The sequence below is a fragment of the Epinephelus moara genome, chromosome 3 (assembly GCF_006386435.1).
Source record: "Epinephelus moara isolate mb chromosome 3, YSFRI_EMoa_1.0, whole genome shotgun sequence".
NCBI classification, from domain to species: Eukaryota; Metazoa; Chordata; class Actinopteri; order Perciformes; family Serranidae; genus Epinephelus; species Epinephelus moara.
Window position 1 is genome coordinate 27,092,102 of NC_065508.1, and position 21,697 is coordinate 27,113,798.

General features: G+C 39.4%; 2 protein-coding genes across 5 annotated transcripts in view; one reads left to right on the forward strand and one right to left on the reverse strand.

The window, feature by feature from the left end:
* Positions 1-18,047, reverse strand: part of LOC126387712 (rho guanine nucleotide exchange factor 12-like) — a 52,505-nt gene extending 34,458 nt beyond the window's left edge. For both annotated transcript variants that reach the window (XM_050040343.1, XM_050040342.1), the window contains exon 1: positions 17,348-18,047. In XM_050040343.1, the coding sequence (XP_049896300.1) occupies positions 17,348-17,379 (32 nt within the window). In that variant the 5' untranslated portion in view covers positions 17,380-18,047. The remainder of the gene's footprint in view (positions 1-17,347) is intronic.
* Positions 18,048-20,057: 2,010 nt separating this feature from the next.
* The window catches only part of emsy (EMSY transcriptional repressor, BRCA2 interacting), a 26,788-nt gene continuing 25,148 nt past the window's right edge, over positions 20,058-21,697 (forward strand). For all 3 annotated transcript variants that reach the window (XM_050040808.1, XM_050040811.1, XM_050040809.1), the window contains exon 1: positions 20,058-20,283. In XM_050040808.1, the coding sequence (XP_049896765.1) occupies positions 20,281-20,283 (3 nt within the window). In that variant the 5' untranslated portion in view covers positions 20,058-20,280. The remainder of the gene's footprint in view (positions 20,284-21,697) is intronic.

Genomic DNA, 21,697 nt, shown 5'->3' on the forward strand with positions numbered 1-21,697 from the left:
AGAGGGATGTCTCGTCTCATCTCGTCTCGTCTCGTCTCGTCTCGAGGGAGAACTGAGTACACTTTCATATCTGTTTATCACAAGTAGTATACTTATCGTGCTTTTCAACAATGTTATCACATATTTTCCTCATATCGTGCAGCCCAACACAGCGTACCATTAAAAATCACACCTTCCCACGGACAACCAGTGTAGTATTCTCCAATCATGTCCACACTATCACAGTGGACAGATAAAGTATTTGATTAAATGACATGAAAAGAACAGGCTCCACATACTCCCTTTCTCTTGGTATTTGTTTAATATGCATATCCAGAGGGATGTCGTATGCTGTAAAGCCCTGTGAGGCAAATTGTGATTTGTGATATTGGGCTTTATAAATAAAATTGATTGATTGATTGATGACAAGATTTATAAGGGTTGTCCACACCAAGAACGACAGCTACAACAATAACAAAGTTTTAAAAATCGTACTAACTCGAAGAGATCGCAGAGTCCACACCACAACTATATGACAACAGTGGCGAACAATATCACTGGGATTAATTTCAGAGTGATTCAATGAATGATATAAACACTCACAGCCAATTAAAATCCACCTGAATTTACACATCTAACACGGCAGATGACGCTGTGGAGAGACTCATCAAATACGCTTGTTTGATGACACAAGATGGCTTCATGAAGCCACTATCAAGAAAAAGACATCTTGGACACAATCAGGCTCACCCTTGAAATCAGTGGCAGGTTTAAGTGTTATGTTATGATTATTAACAGAGTTGATGAGACAAATATAAATAGCTACAGGTTGTCAATATCCATTTTCTTAAGCTGTCGACACTGCTGGAGCACACAGCTCGTGCTTGGCGCCACTGTTTACAAAACACTATAGTTTATCAGTGTGGATGCTCACATTGTTGTTATAGTCATCATTTTTGGTGTGGGTGGCCTTTTACACTCCATTATTTGTACACACTAAAAAAAACCTACATAAAATACCGAATTCAATGAAAGGTTGGAAATTATTTCTTTACATTTTTTTAATTTAACAAGCAATTCGTTGCATTTTAGCAGTTTACTGAAAGATAGGCAGAACTGAGTACACTTTCATATCTGTTTATCACAAGTAGTATACTTATCGTGCTTTTCAACAATGTTATCACATATTTTCCTCATATCGTGCAGCCCAACACAGCGTACCATTAAAAATCACACCTTCCCACGGACAACCAGTGTAGTATTCTCCAATCATGTCCACACTATCACAGTGGACAGATAAAGTATTTGATTAAATGACATGAAAAGAACAGGCTCCACATACTCCCTTTCTCTTGGTATTTGTTTAATATGCATATCCCTCGTGGGACCACTATATATATATTAATAGCTGAGGTTCCCCTGTTCTCCTCCCCCCTACAGCTCCTCCTACTCGTTCCGCAAGAGGGGGTTTTGTTTGTGCTGCTGTTCCTCCCTTAGACAATGGGGGCCCTGGGCTTCTAACAATGGCTCCCACGTCAGAGCCAATCTACTATACTGTGGCTTTGTGGGACAGATTCCCGGAAACGGAGACTAGGGTCCTTGGCTCCGCTCCAGTTTCCTGAATGTGGGAGAGGGCTGGGAAAGAAAAAGAGGAGGGAGACGGGAAGGAGGAGGTGCACAAGTGCCTTTGAGGGAAGACAGAGGGCTGGGGAAATTTTAACTTAGCTCTCAGAGTGTGTGAACAATCCTGTCTGAGCTAAGCTCATGGTGCAGAGAAAAGATTACATTAATTAAACTCTGTGATATCAGATTCACACAAATACAAACTCATGAATATGTGTAAAATGAACTAAATGGATGAAACTGGTTCTTCTTTCCTCGACACAAGAAACTGTCACAGTTACAGACTCAAAGGGATGAAATTATGCTGAATAGAGGAGTATTACAGGGGTAACCTTGTCTTTGTCTCTGTGGTTGCAAGGCTCATTTAGGGAGCCTCCTTGCTGTGGTTGGATGAGATTAGCAGTTGATAAGACATGGCGAGACAAGGACAGATTGCATCCTGCTCAGTGGGTGGCAGATAAGTACATACTGGTGGATAAGCGGGTGGAATTCAGCTTCCAGCGTCGGATATTTAAAGGCACATTCGTGAGGCAGTTTGCTGAAACTTCAGAGGTTTTACTTCTTTGATTCTGGTCAGGTGATATCTTTGAAGTACTGTACCAAGACAACTGAGGGCATGGCTAAAGGTTTACAGTTATAAAGAAAGATGTTTTGTAATTGACTGTTTGCTAAACCCCTTCCCTGTGCATCAAATCATATTTTCACTACCATAACTGTAGGCACAGCAGGCCATGTTGGCTTGTAGTAAGAGATTCCGGACATTTACAAGGTTTTCAGGGTGGCTTTTATTAGCCACTCAAAACACAAGACAAATGTAAAGAATAGCTTAAACAGCGTATTTATAAGCTGCAATTGTTAGCATGCTCGGCTACTAGCAAGCTTACTACCCACAGTGGTAACTAAGTCTTACTTTCAAAGCCAAGGAGCACATATACAACACATCTCATTACATACGTTCATGGTCCGAAATTAACCCCCCTGAGGGCCCAGTGCAGGTAGATTTATCCATTTGGTGAGTAAATTTCAGAGGGCTATCCACCATACTGACGGATGCAAGTTTGTAAGAAAAAAAACTATGCTGAGTTTCTACTGCGTTTTCGTGTCATTTACTGGCACACTGCTCTGCTGCTCCTCTGCTGTCAGCAGATGTATTTTTTATGCATGTCTAAACAGCGCGTCTAATGCAAACCTGACCATCCTGAACGGTCCTTATTTAGCAGCACTGTTAACTGTATGGGAAATCAGCTGATCCGCTGAACTATCACTTGACGCCAGAGGGTGATTGTGGTAGAGAGTGAGGAGTATGATGAGAAGGGTTAGGCTGAATGAAATGATTTACATCCCCTTCACAAAACCTTTAAATTTAGTTTTATGTTTGATCCTTGAGTATATTTAATAGCAAATACTATAGTAACATTTGGGGGGCATTCAGGATTTAATTAATTAAACGCTGATCTATATATTGAAATAATTTTGCTTCAGATTTTGCTCCAGTCTCTTCTTTAAGTTTGTATTAAACATAAGACTTTATTTTGTCAGTTACATTTACTGAAACTAATGTGTATGTGACACAAACAGGCAATTTATTATTTTAAAATATGTTTGGTCGGTGGATTTTTTCATCTACCATTCCCCTTAGCCAGTGAGTCATTAAGTTCATTTTTGAAACTGCATACATTATTTGGTCCAAGGTAAATGTAAAAAATATTGATTATCACAGCAAAAATATGTACTGTGTGGGATATTTTACAGTTGAAAAAATAAACTTGTAAATGCTGTTTTTAAAATAATTTCTAAATGACCTCAAACATGTTTTGGGCATTTCTGTGCTGCATTTTCTTTCCACTTATGAGCCAGTATACACCATTGTACCATTGTATGTAATAAGCTAGTTTTGTTTAAAAATATATGCTATAAATCTTCAGCTAGGTAGCTACTAAATGTCATCTTGCCAAGTTATAAACATTGCAGCAATATGTCCTGCCTCCTTAAAGGTCATTAAAATCTAATGCATGTTTTTGTTTGAATCACCAAAGGTTCAAAAGTTCACCAATCCACAATAACAAAAGGAAAAGTGTTCACGTCCATGAGAAAAGTTCACTGGCACCACGATAAAAGGGAATCATTAATTTACTTATTGTATTAGCGTCACCCGGCTGGGATGCGTGTCTGCTGGCTAATTTGTTCAGACTTTCTTTACTTTCTTTCTGCACAGTAACCAAAAGCACGCAGCTATCTACTTGTGCCTCAAATGCCAAAAATACCAGACAATTCCTCTGGGATGATAACAGCAAAAGACTCAGCACCAGAGGCTGAAGACAAAAACCCACTGAGGAGGAAGCTAAAACTCCACATACACAGTAGATCTCAATGTTTATCATGAAGGCAGGGAGACGGAGTGAATACATCATGATTTATACCTTCATAATAAGTGATTAGCTCATACAGGGATGAATAATGCTTGCTGAACCAGCTTTATATATGTTATATCATAATAGTGTGTGTAGTATGTGTCAATGAACTATGGTAAACCTCCCTCTATCCTACAAGTGCCCAGATCTCCCTTCTCATCTCCCAGTGAAAATTGTGCTGGCGTTTGGGCTGTTGCTCTGATGTACTTCCTCTTTTTTGAATGGCCGCCGCCACCACAAACACAAAGAGTACAGAAGTGAATTGAGAAAGACAGCCATCTGTGTCTCTCAAACTCAGACTAGACTCAGATCAAACTGTAAAACTAGACAGTGCTGATTAAATACAAACCAGTTTCTGTTGCCGTACTGTCTATTTCCCACCTAAAAATGTTTTCAGAAAGATATCTTTTTGCACTGTTTAGCTGTGATATGAGAATCTGCAAAGCCCTCAGGAAAAGCGCCAGGCTTTGAAGCCAATTTTACATAGTGGCCAAATATGGAAGAACAACTTCCAGGTCCGTCACCTGATGCCATTGGGTCCAAGAAAGACTTTTTCCCATAGACTTACATTGGGAAAGACAGGTCTGCAAATCAGCTGATTATTTTGACCATAACAACACCTGTGAAATGACTCGTTTCACTATTGTGATTTGATCCATTTGGTTCAATAACATTTATAAAGTCTAAAAGAGCCACAAGATTAAATGCTGATTCATGGCTGGGCGCTCGACAAAAATAAAACAGTTGCACGTTGTTTTCAATTGATGCTTTGGTGAAATGTTTCAGTCATCTCCATGGTAACCAGAACCCCCTGTGTTTTTATATGGTCCGAGTCTGTTTGTGTTGCATATAGTAAAGAGTAATCTGCACAGACAGCTGTTTATAATCACACAAATCCTGCTGTATTTAAAGGGATAGTGCACCCAAAAATGAAAATTCAGCCATTATCTACTCACCCATATGCCGATGGAGGCCCTGGTGAAGTTTTAGAGTCCTCACATCCCTTGCGGAGATCGGCGGGGGGAGCGGCTAGCACACCTAATGGCTGACGGCGCCCCAGACTAACGTCCAAGAACACAAAATTGAATCCACAAAGTATCTCCATACTGCTCATCCGTAGTGATCCAAGTGTGCTGCAGCCCCGACATAAAAAGTTGTTTCGAAAAACGTTATTTGGTCTCGCGCAAGTGCACACACATGAGCGCGGAGCACAGAGAAGCAGTCAGAGCTACAGGCTACAGTGAGGCTAAAAACAGAGTTCATATGACGTTTTTCAAAACAACTTTATATGTCGGGGCTGCAGCACACTTGGATCACTACGGATGAGCAGTATGGAGGTACTCTGTGGATTCAATTTTGTGTTCTTGGACGTTAGTCTGGGGCGCCGTCTGCCATTAGGTGTGCTAGCCGCTCCACCCGCCGATCTCCACAAGGGATGTGAGGACTCTAAACCTTCACCAGGGCCTCCATCGGCATATGGGTGAGTAGATAATGGCTGAATTTTCATTTTTGGGTGCACTATCCCTTTAAGTTTTTAACTTATTAACTATTTTTTATTGATTGATCAGCTTCTGTGAGTGGCAGATTCCCTTCACTTGTTTCGGTGGGCTGAAAAATAAAATTACTCAGTGAATACAAACACTGTTGATCACTATCTTATCTTATCTTATCTCCCGTGGCACTGACGTGAAAACTACTGTAGTTCAGAAAATGTCTGCTGTCAGTCAGCCTGGTGAAGTCAGTTTGGCCAGCTGTTTTCTTCTCAGCTCCCAAGGAGCTGCTGCCGACAGATGGCTGCTTCTGTGGACAGCAATGCTGAATGCAGGTCGGAGTCAGTGTGGATTTAAAACGTCTTTCTCCGTGGTTTCTATAGTAACACTTGCAAACACATTACGCGACAAAATATGACACTGTCAGCAACATAAAAAAATTCTCCAAGTGCATGACATGAAAGTAAAGTGTCGCACAACATCTATTTCTGTTTAAAATCCATCATTTCTGTCGAACGACTCTCAACAACAGTGTTGTGACTGTTCCAGTAAATTAGTTGTACTTGTTTTCTTCTTCTTAAGTGAAAGCAAATGCCAGAGTCCTTTTTCTCTGTTTTTTCTGGTCATGAAGCACCAATTTCAAAAGTATATTTGCCTTTCTGCTGCACAGACAGCCCAGTTTGTGAGAGGACCATCCTTTCAGCAGTGAAAAGCTCCTTTAATAGTTCTGGACAACAAGAGCTCTGTGACTCTGGCTACACAGACAAAAACTTGTTAGTAAGATCAATTCACCAGACGTATCCTTTAAGTAAACAATAACTTCACTGGTTAATCATTTGAGCTTTCCAGAGTGAATATTCTCATGTCTGTTTCATTAATGAATCATCGTGCATTTGCATCTGACATCACTTGGCTCCCACCACTGCATCACCACAAACATCCAAATTTAATATAAGCTTGTGAACTCCCAGAAATGATCTAATCAAGAGGCTTAATAATGTAAGCTGTAAAATATTCAAAACTGTTTGCACAATATAGAGTTCATATAAGATGACTTAAACCAGTGATGTGTTGATCAGCTCCTCAGGCTCATAAATCATGATTATATTGCTAACTTGACATCACTATTTAAATCTTGAAGGCTATATCTCCCTGTTTTGTGGGCTGACTACCAGAATACTTACTTTACTTACTTTCCTCAGTAAATAACTGGAATTATTACAGACTTCTTACTGCACAACATATGTTCTTTGACCCGCCTGCTCTTTGGCCATCTGTCATGATAAGGCTTTGTTTGTCTTTAGTGATGAATATACAAAAGTCTAAATCAATCTTGAACAAAGCCACAGACACATTTTTTGCACATGGACACATTTAAGTTCCTTATTCAATGGTTAGGAAGATCAGACACTTGAATTGTGTTTTAAACCTATTTCAAGGATAGGCATCAATCTCAACATATCTACAGTTGCTATGGTAACGCTTTCCTTCTCATACATTATCATTATGTTATTTGATAAGCCCCATACTGCTCTTACTGTTTGTTTGTCAAAGATTTACTTGACCTTAAATGTATTAATATCGAGTAACTGATGGGCTTACAAGACACCAGACAACAATTTAGATGATCACATGATCAATCATAACGTACAGAAGCAAATCAGGTCAACGCCATCCCGATTATGTCATATTAACACATTAATCAACTTTAAGTGGTGTGAAGAGTTATATCTAATTCTGCCTGGTATCATGCACCATCTCTAGCTGTCATCTAGAATTCATAGGACTGTAGTTACATAAATAACTCTCATTTGGGATTATAAATTCACGGGATATGTAGCTAAAGACTGACAGAAGTTGCATCTCTGGATTTGTTGAAGCTAAATTAAGGTGTTTGTTTGTTCATTAATAATGCTGTTGATGATCATTATCAATCGCAGTGAGCTGCTAAACCTATAGTTGTCGACACTTTGACAGGCAGCGGCCAAATAAATGGGAAGTGATAAGATTCTGAAAAATTTAATTTTCTCCAGGTACTCCAGCTTCCTCCCACAGTCCAAACGCATGCATGTTAATTGGTGACTCTAAAGTGTCCGTAGGTGTGAATGTGAGTGTGAATGGTTGTCTGTCTTTATGTGTCAGCCCTGTGATATTCTGGTGACCTGTCCAGGGTGTACCCCACCCCTCGCCCAATGTCAGCTGGGATGGGCTCCAGCTCCCGGCGACCCCCAACAGCATAAGCTATTATGTAAAATAATGAATGAATGAATGAATGAAGTTATGTACATAATGCTAAGTTACACAGGTAAGATTTAGGCAAATAAAGTTACGCAGATTAGGTTTAGGAAAGGAAACATGCTGGTGATGTACCTTAAAATAACTCAAAGTTCACTTGGTTTCATATGAGACACAAACACCGGACTCCTGGGGAAAAGTCCTACTTTAGGATACTACTTCATACTACCTCCTTCTTTACTCCTGTTAGCACATTGGTCACGTGATTGCAGCCTTCAAGATTACGTGAGTTATAAACAAATTCTGGTGCATTACTTCTCGTAGGTAAACGTACGAACAGTGCATGAGAACAGCATGAACTTCAGATTTAGACAGTGAACCTGGAAAAAGCATGCAAACGAAGTAGAGTACTGTCAGAAAGTGTGCAGGATTGTACTTGTCCATTCAAATATAAATTATATATATTTTTTGGATAATTGGATATCAAAAGTTTCATTTAACCCAAATAATCCATCTGAAAGTGGAAAATTAGCATGTTTACATTATGTTGGATGCTGAGATGTCACACGTGTCATTTGCTTACTGTGCTGCATTGACAAACAATAATCATTTGTTTTTAATTATACCACTGGTAATTTAACCACCGTAATTTTGATGGGACAGTTTTATCTTTTTCATGAGGGTGCACTTTAACTCCATTTGGGCGGCAGTGAAGAGGAAAAATAAAAGACATAATCAGGTTGCAACCTCAAACTTGTGAATATACTTTGTAAATGAAGTTGCTGTATTAATCTTTCAGTAAATTATAGAGGCTGTGAGTGTTTTATCATACTGTAAATGCAGAAGCATGACAGTGAGCTCTGTGTGGTTGGTAGTGGCAGTGTCAGTCAGGAAGGACCAGTGGTCTGGTGGGCCTGACAGACATTGTTTAACAGTGATGTCACCACTTCCCGTCAGAGCTCCGGGTAGGGTGGAGAGGGTGGAGAGGGTGGAGGGGAGGGAGAGGAGGGAAGGTGGGAGGTCGGCGGGCGGGAAAACACACAGATCAGCAAATCTGTGTGACAAAGAGCAAAAGAGCTGGTCCACAGCCTGCTGGCATTCAGCTCAATCATACACCCTCGATCTTTGCATCACCGTTAAACATGGCTGAACTCTGTGGTAAAATATCAAAACAAATAGGTAGGTTTAGTCATATTTAATCTGAAGAGGACAGAAAGAAACCCCTGTCTCATCCCAACAAGGGGAGGGAGAGCAGTCATTATTTCAATTGCTTGATGGTTTGAACATGTGTAACTCTAAGGTGTCCTTCAAACAAATCATACGTGTCATTTGACCACGTCCAAAGGATAAATTACTGGCACCTGTTCTGAATGGCCTCACTTACAGAGCCTCTTCCTGGCAGCACTTCCTCCCTGATTTCTCTGTAAGAGCTCCGTGGGCCAGATTTACATGTATTTGCGTCTACATGTGAGCACCTGATTTACTACAACAGCAGCTCATTACACAGTCAGCTCCTGAAGTGACCCTGGACCTGACCTTGACACACACTCACACAAGCAGTGGAATTTCTCTGAGGTCATCAGGTGCTCATTTCACCAAATTTGCGTCATTAGAAAAACAGTCCTTTTGCTTTCATTTTGCTATTCATTTTCAGACTGACATCGCTGCGGCCTAATTGCCTGATCTCACAGCAGTCTCTCTCTTTCTTTTCTTTTTAACATAGATTTTTATTTAATTTTGTCGTTACAACTGACCCCCTCCACCCCCAAACAAATGAGCAGGTTATTCACCTGGGAGCTAGAGAGATGATTCTAGTCTAATCCATATCTCCCCCACCTTACAGAGTTCTGTCGGTGAGCATCTGTCGCACAGTCAGTGTGGTGTGTCCCACACCATTGCCCCTCGTTGGCACCCGCTTTTGGCTAAATCAGCATAAGTCATTGTTGGCAACAGCAAAGCCCATCCATGAATGAAATCACTCTGATTGGCAGTTCAGCTCAGTGCACGAGACAAGAAACGGAAGTGAGGACAGTAAACAACAACGCCAATTTAACATGCCTAATCAGCTAAAAACAGGTGCCAACAAGGGGCAACGGTGCGGGACACGCTGCATTGACTAGGGCAACAGATGCTCACTGATGACCCAACATTGACCGACAACTGACCATCAGCTTGGTGTGTCAGAGTTATTTCCTCTTAGACAGGCGCAGAACATACATGCAGGTCGGCTGTAGTCCTTGTGGTGTGTTCATGTGCAACTTTTTGGCTGACGCACAGCGACATTAGGCAATGCAACAGGGGGCCTTCATCGCCGTAGTTCTCTGAAGTCGGTTGGGCCCTGATCACATGGAAAGCGTTTTAGCCACGAGAGGCGCCTTTTTGTTACTGTATTCAATGAGAATGAAGCTTTTTGCCCATGGTTTTTGTGTTGCAACATGCCTCATGTTTCTGCGCTCTAGGTGCCTGTCGTTTTTGCCAGAAAGCTTTGAACTTCTTGAGTTGAAAAAACGTCAAGTCAAAGCAGAAAAACACCCCACCTCATCTCTTCTTTCGTCATCTTTTTTCCCATTGTTCATTTGAGAGGCGGGCCTTCTGTGGTGGTCACGACAACAAGTTTATAGTTGGTAAACAATGGAGGAGAAACTGGTGGTAGCAGTTGCTGGATACCCAGAGCTATACGGCCCGATGATAGACAGCAGGTTGTCAAACTTCCCCTGAGTCATCCTAAAATATGCCTAGGAACAGCCATCATGGAGGAGAAGCTCCTGGACCAACTGGTGGTACTCCCCATGATCCACCCTCTTTTTTGGGGTCTCATGTACCCACACAAATCTCTGTTTCCCTGTGCCCAGCCAAGTATTTACTGACGGCCTCTCACTCAAAACCAGAGCTACAACAAGTACCCTCTGCCTCAACATTTAATGAACTAGATACTAATTACTGTGAAATAACTAAAAATGAATAAATAAACAGTACATTGATTACACAGGAAGGTTAGAATAGGGAGGTGAGTCCGTGGTTGCGTGGCAACAATAAAAAGGCGCAGCAAGCCTTGTTTTCCATGAGTGGTATTAAATTAAATTCAAAAAAGGCAGTGCAGCGCGCCTTGCATTTTGCAACCTGCAAAACACTGCAACATATCACTGTGTGATCAGGGCCTTTAAACAGACCATCATCCCCCTTCAATCAAGCAGTTAGTCTTTCCACTGTGTGACTGAGGGAAGTTTGTCACTTATCCACTGCTTTAAAATATACCTCCTAGCCACGAGTAGGAGCTTGTCACAAAGTTTGAAGTCAGATTTACTCAGGGACAGTGTTTCAGAGGGCAAGCTCAGACCGAAGAGGCCTGGATCTTTGGTTATTTTTAGTGGGAAAATCTTGCTCAATTCCTGTGCAATACTACTTCAGAATTCTCACACATTGTGAATGTGGCATCTGTGCAATATTTTGTATCGAGTTTCTCTCATCAATTACAGAAGAAAGTGGTTTGGGCAGAGGCTACTGCTTCTTGCCAGTCATCCTCAATATATTCTTTACCAAGATCAGGCTCCTATTTGCAGCAATAATGCAGTAGGAAGCATTAAACACATTCATGGGAAACAAAAAGTAAGATGTGATGTGTGATCAGATGTGTTTGATAAAAATCTGTTTTTAGTTTTAAAGGCCTGCATCTCCTTGACTTTCTCTCTGGCTCCTTCTCATCAGCTGGTTTTCAAAGCAGAGAATTTTCCATTCGAAACTGACTGTCACAAAGTGCACAACCTTTGTAATCCCAGTGGTTTGTATTGCAACTGCTGCACAGCAATCTCCTTTGGGATAAATAATGTTCTATCTTATCTTATTGAATACATAATCAAACTCTGTTTATATGTTTATTATTTGCACAATTCTCCCTTGAATGCATGTGCAATAAGGAGAGAGGCACCACATGTGTCTGGGGCAGAATATCACAAAAATAGGCACAACATGTCCAAATGGGGACAGAGCACACTTTCATAAGTCTCTCCATGAAAGCATTCATGGAGCTGCTCTCAGTTGTTCACACGAAATGTCACAGAAGTGGTTGTGTGAAGATGAATCAAAAAAAGAGTTTGGGAGAGAAATTGAAATCCGGCCTCCTTTCGCACCCGCACACAGATGATTAATCGCCAGGCGAGGCAGCATGGTTGTGAGATTGTCTGCTTCTGCATGTTACAAAAATGTGTCTATAAACTCTGATGGATAACAGAGAGATTGTTTGATAATTCTACTGCTTGCTTTTGTTTTGATAAACCTGTTGGCCGGTCTGATTGTCTCACTGATTCTGTTTGTTGTACCTATTTTTAGCTGTGTTCCCGATTTCCACAATTACTTTGGTAAGTACAATGTTGACAGAACTGATAAAAGCAATGGTCAGAGCTGCTAAAACGAAGCCCAAGTTGTAATAAAGTAAGTTTCCCTTAAAAGGCCTAAAAGCCGACTGCTTCTGCCCAGCCTCCAGGGAACTGTGAGCCTGAAGTTACTTCCACTAGTAAAAGTTTTTGGAGCCAAACAAGCCCTCTGCAGTGATCTACAGAAAAAGAGGGTGGTTTCAGTCCATCCCTCGAGGCTAGGCAGACAGGAGAACATGTGCCATGCTGGGGGTTGTCACATCCAGACAGTAAAATACCACAAATGTTAGGAGGAACCTAGCAGGCTGCTCAAACTGAATTCTTCTCACTGAGAAACCCTTGAACAACATCCAAGAAGTGACCTAACCACTGCTGGAGTTGGCACAAATGTTGCCAGGCAACTGAACCTTTTTTTGTAGTACAGGCTTCAGCAGTGGTGTGAAGTAACTATTAAGTACTGCACTTAAGTACCATTTGGAGGTACTTATACTTTACTTGAGTATTTCAGTTTTATGCTACTGAATACATCTACTCCACTACATCTCAGAGGGAAATATAGTACTTTTTTGTATGTAGGTACTCAATTTATTAAATATTATGATATATATAACACAATAACTGTCTGAAAGGCATAACTGTACCCACCAATTTGAATACTGTAATACTTCAAGTACATTTTGCTGTTAATGCTTTAGCACTTTTACTTAAAGATACAGTTGGTAACTTTAATCAAAATAACTTCCTGTGATATTTGCTGAAACTGTGACTATATTCTGAAAGACATACAATCCGAATGCCAAAAAAGTTGATGTGTAAAATGTAAATAAAAACAGAATGCAGTGATTTGAAAAACTTGTTTGACCCATATTTAGACAAGATATTTGATGTTCATACTGATAGGTATTGTTTTTCTGTAAATACACACTCATTCTGAATTTGATGCCTGCAACACGTTCCAATAAAGTTCAGACAGGAGCATTTACCACCGTGTGACATCATCTTTTCTTTTTAAAAACACTCAGTAAACGTTTGGGAACTGAGGACACTCACTGTTGAAGTTTTTAAAGTGAAATTTTTTCCCATTCTTGTTTGATATACGACTTCATTGTCTAAACAGTCCAAGGTCACCATTGTCATATTTTGTGCTTTATAATGCGCAACATGATCAGTAGGAGACAGGTCTGGACTGCAGGCAGGTCAGTCTAATACCTGCACTCTTTTACTACGAAGCCACACTGTTGGAACACGTGCAGAAAGTGTCTCATCGTCTTGCTGGAATAAGCAGTGACGTCCCTGAAAAAAACGTCGTCTGGATGGCAGCATATGTTCCTCCAAAACCTCTATGTGCCTTTCAACATTCATGGTGCCTTCATAGATGTGAGAGTTACCCACGATGCCATGGGATAGATGCTGGCTTTGAACTTTGTGCTGGTACTGATCTGGATGGTTCTTTTCCTCTTTAATCCGGAGGACACGACATCCATGATTTCCAAAAACCGTTTGAAATGTGGACTCATCAGCTCACGGCACACTTTTCCACTTTGTCTCAGTCCATCTCAGATGAGCTTGGACTCAGAGAAGTTGGTGAGAAGTCTGGATGTTGTTGATCTTAGCTTTCACTTTGCATGGTAGAGTCTTAACTTGAATTCGTAGATGCAGCGATGAACTGTGTTTACTGGCAGGGGTTTTCCAAAGTGTTTTCAAATCCATGTAGTAATGTCCTTTATACAATGTCCACTTGTTTTACGTCTGGAACCTCTCGGCTACAGTGGGCTTGAGACGCACGAATGTTGAAGACTTAGCTCATATTCCAGAGTTACTTCTTATCCTGAAGCCTCCTTAAGGAATCTGATCCCGTTTGATTCAGCGGTGGGAACCTCTTGCGACCCCTTTGCTGACGTTGACCCCAGCAGAATTCGAACCCTGGACCTTCCGCGTGGAAGACGATTGCTCTATCCAATACACTAGGGAGGCCCCTACTGTCCTTTATACAATCACGTTTGTTTTAATGCAGTGCCACCAGAGGGGTCAAAGGTCACCGCCATTTAATGATGGTTTTCAGCCTTGCCACTAGTAGATGGTAAAATGCCTCAATTTCTTGCAATTGTTCTGAACGTTGTTCATAGACTATTTGCCCACGCTGTTATTCACAAAGTGATAAACCTCACTCTGTCCGTGCTTGTGACTGACTGAGCCTTTGAGGGCATCTCTTTCATACCGAGTCATGGTTTTTAATCTGTTACCAATTAACCTGTCTACCTGTGGAATGTTCCAAATAGGAGGGGTTTTTTTTTTTTTTAGATTTCCACAACTTTCCCAGTCTTCTGTCTCCCCTGTTCCAACTTTTTTGGAATGTGTAGCAGGTATCAAATTCAGAATGAGAATACATTTCACAAAAAAGTTTATCAGTTTGAACATTAAATATTTTGTCTTTGTATTGTATTCAATTGAATATAGGTCAAAACAGATTTGGTGGATATTTACATTTTACACAGCGTCACAACTTTTCTGGATTTGGGGTTGAACATGAGACAAATAATCAGTAAAAAGGGTCACGTCCCCCCTCCTCTTCCTACAGCCTCTAGTGGCATTTTCTGGAGTCGACCACAGAGCACCAACAACTGAGCTGAGGAGTCTCTAACGCAGCTGTCAATGTCAGTCACTGCTTGTTAAAAACTCAATTATGAATCAAGAATCTGTTATTGTATTGCTTATATCTCACCTGAAATGTTTTCAGAAACATATTTTAGTGTACTGTTTAGCTGTAAAATGAGAATGTTTGTGACCAAGCCGCCATGTTGAAAACAATCAAGCCAAAATGAAGTATCCTTGTTCATCCTTATTCCTGTGGGATAATGATTTCAAAAATATTCCCCACTCCGAAAATAAATTCCACTTCTTATGATAATGCATTTTTGTTACACGCTTATTTTATGGAGTCGTAGAAGAGCCATAATAATTTTTTTAAAAATCCATAAAATAATAAAAAAAATAAATGTGGAAATATGAAGAGAAATAAATAAAAGAATAAATAAATAAATAATAAACAAATAACTAAATATACAAGAATAATTACAAGTGTTTTCATTCATTTTTACGTTATTTTTTTATCTATTTCTGTACATATTTATTTATAATTTGTTTAAAAATATATTTATTGATTTGTTTGCAAATAACTTTATTTTTATGCATATTTTTATTTATTTATTTTTATATAATGTAATTTATTTATTTTTTCCTTTATTTTTTTTTCCTTATTGTCTTTGGTTTTTCCTTTTATTGTCCCTGTTTATCATTTAATTATTTTTATATTTCCACATTCTTTATTTACTTCTTTATTCTTTTATCTATTTCTCTTCATATTTCCACTTTTTGTTTTATTCTTTTGCAGATTTCTTTTTCTTCATGGCACCCCTATGACTGCATACTTATTTTTTTCACAGTTGGAAAATAAATAAATGTAACATTCACATGCCATGTCATAATAAATCTAGCAAATCTAACCTGAGCTGCACAGATATCTGTGAAATCCATTTCAGGGTAGATTTTCCCTTTAAGTCTGTCCTACAGTGTGTGTCACGCTTTCCACTTCCACAGTCTGTTTTAACTGTATATGGTCTTTATGTGGAATTTGTGATGGAAACATGACAGAGAATCAAAACTACACAAAAAGAGGCCCAGTCTTGTTAAAAAAGCAGAGCAGCGGCTCGGTCCTCTCTGCAGGCTGAAGGTCAAGAAATCAAATGACTTTGTTTGACTTTCCGAGGCAGTCATGTGTGCCTTTGTTTTGGCATTTCCTCAGAGGAAACTCCTGATTACTGAGTGTAAAAATACACAAGTGACTTATGTGGGGTGGAATCTGAAAAGCTTAAAGTCAACCATTAACATTTTTTAAACAATTCACCTTGTACAATTCTTTCAGAAATGCTTCAGGTTGGTACCAATAAACTCTGGAGCTGCAAGACTTTATCAGGCACTTAAGTCATAAACAAGAACCAGGCGATAAATGGTGCAAAATAAATGTTTTCTTATAACAACCTGTGTTTTCTGTGACCATATGGACCGTTTCATTGCTATTCTGTTGCTAGGGCAACAACTTTGGTCCCTGTTTACTTCCTGTCAGCTTCTGCATTAACATACATTCAAAGAGGAAATACAAAGGGACCCATTTAGAATGTTTATGTTGTCCGGTTTGAAACGGTCTATAGTCAATATGTATTGACATGCACAGCTTCATATGACTTTTAACTTTGTGTACAATGCTGTAGACAGTTGCAAAGAGTCAATGAGACTCTTCGATTAACCCTGTTGACAATCACAGATAACATCATGTGACTGTGAAACATATGGAGGTATCTGCTTAACTCCCATGGGACCCTCTGTGCAAGTGTTTCATTATATAAATACTCAAGTACATGTTTACACAGAGATGTTTCAATCCACCTTTATTCAAGCCAGACATCAAGGAAATTGTCTCAGACTTGGGCTGTGCACTTGTCCTGGAGATATGAACAGAAAAATGTGCAGGAACCTCTAATAAAAGGTTGGTCTTTTAGGGGCCACAAGTAAAGAATGAATCACTCCAGTAAAATGCCCCCTGCTGGCTGGGAAGGCAGCTTGTCACCAAGGGGGGAAAGAGAAAAAAAACCGAGCCCCTTTCTGTTCATTTTTGGTGTGAATAGCAGAAACCCTGTTCACGAACTCCGTCGAAAAATCTGTAAATTTACACTTTACCTATGTTTTCCAGAAAAACATAGAAGTTAGAAGATAATACAAGCACTCTCAGAAACCGTGAAAGTCTTGTATTGAGTTCGGCTTACATCCAGCAGAACATGCACAAACTTAACTTTAAAATAATATCCCCAAAAAATCCCAGAGGCCGTGGTCTGCCACCACAATGCGACATGAAAAGGGCAAGCTAAATTGAAAAAACTAACACTTTTTAGACAGCTGGGGATTTTTTGGTTGATCATTTTACTGCCGAATATACCAGAACACCGAACCTAATGATAATATTGTATGTTATGTTATTCTGGTTATATGTGTTGTCAAACAAGTGCGATTATCTTACAACTGGCCATTTTTTCAATGGAGTTTGGCGTGATGCGGTTAGTTGTCTTTCCATTGTCAAACCGATTCTGAAACCCGTATGAACTTGATAAATTGAGAGCAAATGTGCTGTATTCAAAGAGCAAAGACCAAAAATAAGGAAGTCTGAGAAAAAGGGCATTTAGCCTACCTGTCAGTGAGAGTTGACTGTGTGCCACTCATTGGGACTTCCCTTATGAGTTTCCGACGACTTCACCCAAATCACATTTTCATGATAGCGTCTGTCTTAATTTAATAAAACGGCTCCTTTATTTTGTCTCCTCGGTGTCCGTCCATATCCAGAAACGTCGACGACTTGTTATTTCCAGCATTCAGAGTTTAGAACCCGTTATTCTGATGGGAGTGCTGGCTGGACAATCCCAGGGGAGAGCGAAGGATAAAGTTAAAGTCATGTAGTTGTTCCCCAAAATCCACAGAGTTGCAAGAAATAAAGAAATGTGCTACTTTTCTTTCTTTGGGGTGTGAATGTGTTTCATTAGACAGCCGCTGTCTGCATCAGCACAGACATCTGGAAAACCGTCAACTCCTGCTCACAACTTGCTTTCAATGTTTCCCCAACTTTCTCAGTTCACCTCCAAGTCCAAGTTGAGCATATCTTTATTTTTCCTTGGGAAATATTTCAATGGTGATGACACTCCAGCCTATTCCTGATTATCCGGGGCAGAATTACGTCAAACTTTGGCTGTTAAATCCAAAATGAAGGTCCAGAGTCCACCGACGCTGAGTTTGTGTAGCATCCTCCTCCAGGTCTGCTCACTTTAATCCTCTCTAGATGTGGACGACTGACGGGAGTGTTTTTGCTCCACAATGTGATGCAAATGGAAAAAAAGGAAATGCTTTGTCCCCCCTCCCCAAAAGAGTCAAAAAGAGGAGAAAAACCCACCTTCCATCCTGTTGCGTTCAGGAGCTCCTCGTACTTCGCTAAACTGTCCGATTTAGAAGTCATGATGATGTTTTATTTGACTTTTACTCACAATTAAACCGTGATAGAAAGTAAATAAGCAGCATACATTTACTCAATTACAAATGTAAGGTACTTGTACTCTACTTAAGTGTTTCCATTCATAGGTCATACTTCCACCCCACTATATTTCAGAGGCAAAGGCTGCACTTCTTATTCCAGTGCATTTATTCGTCATCTTTAGTTACTTTGCAGATTCGGATTACTAATACAAAATATAATTAAACTCATAAATAACAAAGTATTTTTATGGGATAAAACACCCAGTAACTTATAAAGTAAACAAAATAAGCCCCATCTTTACCAGCCGCAACATTAAAGTGATTTACAAATTAATGCATCAATAATTTTAATCTTATAATATATATTATTATTATAAAAATGGGACATTCCACGTGAGTACTTTGGCTTCTGGTATTTTAAGTGTATTTTGGTGCTAATACCTTTGCAGTTTTACTTCAGTAAATTTCTGAATGCATGTATTTTGAAACTAATGATACTTTCTGTACATAAAGGATCTGAATACTTCCACCACCGCTCTGGACAGAGACTACATACAAAATATGGACTAGAACAGTGACAGTGTATAAAGAAAACATTAGTACTGAAAAACGCTTCACTGCAGAATAAAACACAAGCATTACAGTGATTTTATTTGAATATTATTTGCATTCTGATAGTTTTCCAGTGACGATCTTCTCATGTTTTTCTTCATGCAACTCTTGAATCCTTTGAATCCTTGAATCCTATCATTGTTTTAGCCCCATAAAGCAACAGATTACCTTCACCTAATCAAAATATACACACATACGTGCAGTATGTAAGGGTTGCGGCAATATACCGGTTTCAAGGTATACCGTGACGTAAAAGCTGACAGTCATTGTACCTTGAACGTTCGCTTTTCTACGTTATTGGAAAAAAAAGATGCAGCTGGACCCTGAATCTCCCCTTTATTTTAGTTATTTTCTAAGGGGAGACTTTGCCCTCATACTTCCATTAACAAAATGGTTTCAAGTTTAAATTATGGTAATAAAATGTATGTTCAACCAAAAATAATCCTTCTGTTTTCATTCCTTTAAAGATCATTCTGACTAATAATAATATAAATTCTATAATACCATGATACTGTGACACCACAATATCTTTTGAGACAGTTATCATACTGTGAAATGAATTCCATACCGTTGCAACCCTACAATACATATACATATATTTACAGATACAGTACTGTATTCAATGCAATGAATGGCTCATGCAGATATTATAAATGACAGTTTCCACCTCACTGCACCATGTCCACATCTAACTACTCTCTTTTTCACCTGTTACCTGCAGTCCTTAATTACTACACAACCAGTGATGGAAAGTACATTTACTCAAGTACTGTACTTAAGTACAATTTTGAGGTACTTGACGTGCATTTTATGCTACTTCATAATTTCTCTACTCCATTTCAGATTGCAATATTGTTTTTTTTACTCCACTACATTAATCTGAAAACTATATTAAGATTTTATTTTTGGTAAAATGAATAAATAAATAAATTCAAGTTAAATTTGATGCATTGTTACAGATTAAACAAGCTGTTTCTTACTTTATGGCTTGTATAAAAATGCAGTGTCTTGGTTGGATCCCTTGTCTTGTTTCAGATGTCTGAGTTGTTTCACATGTTGTTACACATTTACACTGCTTAATAATTATGAGAAATTTATTCTGATTCTAATTAAGATTTTAGTTATTATATTTTTATCACATATTTTGCTATTTGTTCGTTTTGTGAGTGTGGTTTGGCTGCTATTCCACCTATCTATCTGTAGGTGGCAGGACTGCGCCTGCCGAGAAGAAGAGGCAGTATCCTAATACATGACACGAAGAAGAAACCCATCCATCCACAGGCCAGCCGCAACTAGCTAGCAGACAACGTAAACACCAGGACATCTTCGGGTAGATCGAGCCATTTCAGCAGTTTAACTTTAGTTTTCTTTGCCGCGGTTTATTGGAGAATAACTACACGATGTGGTAGTTTAGCTAAAAGTCTTATGGTCAGCCATGTTTGCTGGGATCTCGGAAGAACCAAGGCCTTGAAGTTGCCCTGCTAACGGATGGTAAGACATTGATTTGGCTCATAGGAGCAGCTAGCGTACAGCTAAGCTAACATTCATTGCGAAGGTTTTCAGTACGCGATGAACCAAAATGTAATGGCACTGGCTTGCTAAGATCTAACGCCGTATTCTGGACATATTTGCGAATGTATTTTAACGTTATCGTGTATGTGTGCATGGGGCAACTCGATGAAAGCGCAGACTCGGTACGCGCCCCGTTTACCGTGGTGTTGACAGAATCTGCCTCAGAAAATAGAGCAGCTAAATGTTTCTTTGCTTGTAGTTAAATATCGGAACCTGGTAGCTAAAAACGCAATATTGGTAATAATTACATCCTTCTATTACTTTATGCATACAATTTGTTCTTCAAGGAGCATTTGAATTGGACACAGTCTCCATTTGTGTGTGTGGTTGGCCTTGTACGCCCACTTTGTTTCGGAGTTACTGAGATGCCCAGTGGTGGGCGGTACTGGTCAGTGTAAACACAAAGTTAGATCTTTATTGAAACAGATGCGAGCCTGGTGACTTGTATTCTGTAACAGACATGGCCAGCAGGCTCCTGTCCTAGCTTCCTGATTAATTACTGCCATTTAACACGCTGTAATAAGACTGTGGGAATTGTAAATGGAGTTTGGCATCATCTTCTCTGTATTGTTCTTAATGGTTTCAGATTAGGGATGCATGATATTGTTTTTTTTGCAGATATCCAATCTGATATATAACATCTCATTTGGCTGATTACCGATAGATACCAATATCGTTATATCCACTTTTTCCCCCCATCTCATTTTAGTGATCATCAAGTCTCTTCTGTGGTGGAATTAACATCATATTATGCATGCACACTCTTATTGTAATGGCCCACCAGCAGATGGAGACATGAAATACAATGCTTTTCAGTGTATGTAATATTAATTTATCGTGCAAAATAAGAAAAAGCATGTTGGCCGATTCTAATAGTTCATTTTAAAGCCAATAATTGTGCATCCCTATATCAAATTCCATGTAAAGTCCAATACCTGCACTGACTCGATCCCGACTAACATGTAGTGTCTGAGTAGCCAACATCTGTAAGTTTTATTCTAAGTCAAGCCTACATGCACATCCCTGCTTTCAGAAATACTCGTTAGTGCACGACATATATATACAGTGGTGTGAAAAAGTGTTTGCCCCCTTCCTGATTTCTTACCTTTTTTGCATGTTTTCCACGCTTAAATGTTTCAGATCATCAAAAAAATTTAAACATTAGTCAAAGATAACACAAGTAAACACAAAATGCAGTTTTTAAATGAAGGGTTTTATTAATGAGGAAGAAAAAAATCCAAAACTACATGGCCCTGTGTGAAAAAGTGTTTGCCCCCCAGCTCCTGTTAAAACATAACTGTGGTTGATCACACCTGAGTTCAATTTCTGTAGC